At 44.7% G+C, this 4,707-nt stretch overlaps 1 protein-coding gene across 8 annotated transcripts in view; it reads right to left on the minus strand.

Annotated features, from left to right (window-relative positions):
- Window positions 1–4,707, minus strand: part of Gapvd1 (GTPase activating protein and VPS9 domains 1) — an 86,048-nt gene that overhangs the window by 8,361 nt on the left and 72,980 nt on the right. For all 8 annotated transcript variants that reach the window (XM_029535982.1, XM_029535980.1, XM_029535981.1 and 5 more), the window contains one exon: window positions 3,765–3,952. In XM_029535982.1, the coding sequence (XP_029391842.1) occupies window positions 3,765–3,952 (188 nt within the window). The remainder of the gene's footprint in view (window positions 1–3,764; window positions 3,953–4,707) is intronic.

The raw sequence follows: 4,707 nt of genomic DNA on the forward strand, positions 1-4,707 counted from the left end.
GGGAGTGAGGCTAGAGACAGGGTTTCTCTGTGTAGCCCTGGCTCTCCTGGAACTCACTCTGTAGACCAGGCTGGCCTCCAACTCAGAAATCCACCTGCCTCTGCCTCCCAAGTGCTGGGATTAAAGGCGTGTGCCACCACCGCCCACCTATGTGAGTACAACTTAAGTCATGGTGAAAATGCCTATATTCTCATCATTTGGAATGCTTGGGTAGGAGGGTCACAAGCTGGAGGCCAGCCTGGGATACACTGAAACTGTCTCAAAAAACCACAAACATCAATGCTGGGCACTGCAACACACACCTTTAACACCACCATTTGGGAATAGGAGGAAAGAAGATCCATACAGTTTATGGCTAGCCATGACTACATAGTGAGTTTGAAGCTAGCCTGGCCTATATGAGACTGTGAGTTAAAAATAATAAAAATTAAAAATAAAAAGTAGATCAACTCTCTTTTAAATGTGTATGGGTATCCTGCCTGAGTGTCTGTCTGACGCCTGAGGAGGCCAGAAGTTGTTGTCAGATTCACTGGAACTAGAGTCAGAGACGGATGCCAGCTGCCAGTGAGTGCTGGGAATTGATTCCAAGTCCTCTGAAAGACCAGCAAGTATTCTTACCTGCTGAGCCATCTCTGCAGCTCCTGTTCCATTTTTAATATATAGATACTCAATCTCAGATAAAACTAATACAACTCAGACATTTCATATCAGTCCTTAATACTTGTAATTTTTCTCTCTAAAGCACTGGGTATTGAATCTAGGGCTTCACATACCAGAATACAGCCAGTAGCTTATGACCTCACTCTGCTTTTGAACCCCACACAGTTCAGTCAGGGGCTGTGTAGCTCTGGCTGTTCTGGAACTCCCATTGTAGAGCAGGCTGGCCTTGAACTCACAGAAATCCGCCTGCCTCTGCCTCCCAAGTGCTGAGATTAAGGTGTGTGCCACTAGTGATTGACTTGCTTTTACTTTTAATACTGCAATGGGAGGGGGAGTGTCTCACTACACTGTGCAAGGTAACCTTGAATTCCTAGTCCTCCCTGGTCTTTTATTTATTTAATACATAAGTACACACACTGTAGCTGTTTTTAGACTTTAGACACACCAGAAGAGGGTGTCAGATCTCATTACAGGTGATTGTGAGCCACCATGTGGTTGCTGAGATTTGAACTCAGGACCTCTGGAAGGGCAGTCAGTGCTCTTACCCGCTGAGCCATCTCACCAGCCCTCCTCCCTGGTCTTAAGCTCACTCAACAGCCCAGGAAGGCTTTCAACTTGTGACCTTCCTTCCTCAGCCCCCTGAACAGCTTGGATTAGGGAATTATACCACCATGTTTATGTTTTTTCCATTGAGACAGAGTCTCTTTGTAGCCAAGGCTGACATAAATTTACAATCTTCCTCCCTCAGCCTCCCAAGTGATAGATTATAGGTATGGGACTTCAAAGATTATTAAAAAGCAGGGCATAATAGCATACAACTTAAACCTCAGTGTTCGGGAGGCAAGGCCAGGAGGATCTCTGTGATTTTAAGGCCAGACAGGGCTATATGAGACCTTGTTTCTGCACCCCTCCAAAATTTCAAAAACCAGAATAGTGAAGTTGCTGTTGGATCTCTCCATTATTCCAGCTTCCCACTTTGTGAGTGGCCTGCATTATCAGCATCTGACTATACCAAATTAGCACTCCATGCAGTATATAATATGTACCTAAGCAGGAAGCAGATCCTGAAGGCCACACTCCAATTCAGAGCACCAGGTTGGCAAGGACATGGAAGTCATCTTTTGAATTGTTACTCCCAGTAGCAGAGCAGCAGACACAGAGTGGCTTTCCCTACCCATTCTGAGTTAGACACCTTGTTCATAGAAGACCATCTTGGAGCAGACCAATGAAAGCTGACATCCACAGAGGATAATGATCTGGTCTTCCCTTCAGAGAGTGTGGGAGCCACAGCAGCCCGCCATTTTAAAGTCTGTGAGTCCTTGATGAGGTAGGTCCCTTCAAGAGGCAGGGCTGACACTGCATGTGGATTAGCTAATGCTGATGGCTCTGCTTCTAGGAACCAATCTGTGGGTAGAGTTCCTTCATCATAGCTTGGGGAACCATTTGGGCTTCTGTCTGTCTGTCTGTCTGTCTGTCTTTTTGGTTTTTTGTTTTGTTTTGTTTTGTTTTTTGATAAATTCTTTATTATTTACTTTTAAAAAGATTTATTTTTTCCCCCTACGTATATGTTTCATTTGCATGTATGTCAGTGCACCACATGCATAGCTGGTCCTTCTGAGGACAAAAGAGGGTGTTGGATCCCCTGGAACTGGAGTTATGAACAACAGTGAGCTGCTAGATAGGTACTGAGAATCAAACCCAGGTCCTTTGCAAGAACATCAGGTATTCTTGCAAAATGCTGAGCCATCTTTCGAGCCCATTTAGGTTTTTAGTCAAGAATCTAGATGGACTGTGTTCATCTAAGCTTCCCTCTGTCTTTTCAGAGAACCAATCCCAAAGTTACTCCAAGAGCACAGAAACTTAGGCCTGGGAGATGGCTAAGTGGGTAAGGATGACTGCTGCCAAAGAAAGACCCAGGTCAGAGCCTGTGTTGGCAACTCTGGCTGTCAGTTTGACCACAATCAGAACTAACTAAACCCAAGCACACCTGTGAGGAATTTCTTTTTTAATTAAAGCATTTGAAGTGGAAAGACTCACTTTTAATCTGCATCTTTTGAGGTGGGTTAATCTAGGCCCCATATTCTGCTGACAGCCCATATAAAAGACATAGCAGAAGCAAGTTTTCATTACTTGCCTGCTTGCCCTGGTCTTACTGTTAAGTCCATTCCTCCCCTGGCATTAGAACCTACTTCTTCAGGATTCTGGAGTCTACTGAAGACCAGCTGGGGTGCCTAGCACTGCGGATGGCAGCCATTGTTGGACTACCTGGACCACAAGCCTCAAGCCATTCCAGTAAGTCCTACATACATTATTTTATGTTCCTCTATAGAACCCTATCACAAATGTGACATGCCCTAGCCCTGCAAAACTTTAAAGAAAAAAGAAAAACTATATTTTTGTTTTGTTTTGTTTTGTTTTTCAAGACAGGGTTTCTCTGTGTAGCCCTGGCTGTCCTGGAACTCACTTCTGTAGACCAGGCTGGCCTCGAACTAAGAAATCCGCCTGCCTCTGCCTCCCGAGTGCTGGGATTAAAGGTGTGCGCCACCACACCCGGCAAGAAAAAATATTTTTAAAAGAAGGTATAAAGATGGCTATGCAGTTAGAAGCAGCTTGCTACCGTGAAAAGGATGGAGTCTGGTTCCCAGTACGCATGTTGGGAGGCTTGTAACCTGAGCACTAGGAGATATGACCCCTCTTTTGGCTTATACGCCCCACCGTATACATACACACAATACTAAAAATCTTCTATTTTATTATTGTTGTTGAGATTATTTTATCTGTGCATGAGTGTTTTGCCTGTTTATGTCCATGGCTGGTGCCTGTACAGGCTAAAAGAGAGCAAATTCACTGGTGCCACTGCTATAGGGACTGGGACTTGAACTCTGGTCTTCAGGAAGAGAAGCCGTCATAACTGTTAAACCATCTATCTCACCAGCCCCAAAATCTTAAAGGAAGGAAGGGAGGGAGGGAGGCTGGCAGGCAGGAAGCAGGTAATTTAAGGAACTGCTGTAATACATGCTAGCATATCCATAAATGTGCAAAGCAAAACAATTCTCCCCATGTCACATGGATGAGGAGATGTCTGTCTGAATGCATTTAGTTACCTTGAATGAACTCCCTGATTTTCTTCTCTTTGCTCTCAAGCAGTAACCTCACACAGACAGTGGTAAAGTACCGATTGGCCACCTCTTTGTCCCGCAAAACTCTTTGCAAGAGCCTTTCCAAGTGAGCCTGTGTGGTCTGCAGTCCTTGTCGGCAGCGGGTAAGATAAGCAATATATGGAGCTCTTTTTCTGAAAGAAAACAAAGTGCTACTGGAATCAGATGATCAGGTATACAGCAGTGCATACTTTCTTGAGCAACTAAGAGTCTTAATTTTTTTAAAACAATTACTTCACAGACTTTGGTTTTTCCAAGTTGGCACGAGAGGCTGTGGACAAGCATCCTGGGAACTCTCCACGCTGCCAGCTCAAGAAAGAAAGCCCTTGTGCATGTTTCTGTGGCACATTATCATCAGGACCTAACTTACTAAATGTCTCCAAGGGCCTCTGCAGGCTCATTGCTTTTATTACAAAAGCATGGTCTCCATGCTTGTAAGACCCCACACTTAACAGAAAATTGGCTGATGAAACAAAATACAAATTGTATACATTAGATCATCCAATAACCACACCACGTACTTGCTTATAGTGTTCATGTGACAAGATCCCTTAAGGCTGGGAGCCTGCACTCTGCCTAAGAACAACACTCATACTTCCCCTTACTGGCAAGGGCTTGGGGCAAAACACAGCAGCAACCCCTAAGATCACCTCTGCTTCCTGTGTCTCTGGCCTTCTATAGTCTTTCTTAACACATGTAAAACAACAACAACAACAACAACAACAACAACAAGTTGTAACCTAGATCTGGCCTCACAGTAAAAGAAAACTGCTTTTAAAATATTTATGCCCGCCCGAGGAGGGGTGTCGGCCCGGGAGGAGTCTCAAAGCCTGAGCCGGAAGGAGAGCTATCTTTACTCCGGTTCGCTTAGGCTAGCAAGAGTGTGGAC

This window comes from Mus pahari, chromosome 3, assembly GCF_900095145.1.
Source record: "Mus pahari chromosome 3, PAHARI_EIJ_v1.1, whole genome shotgun sequence".
Classification (NCBI taxonomy): Eukaryota; Metazoa; Chordata; class Mammalia; order Rodentia; family Muridae; genus Mus; species Mus pahari.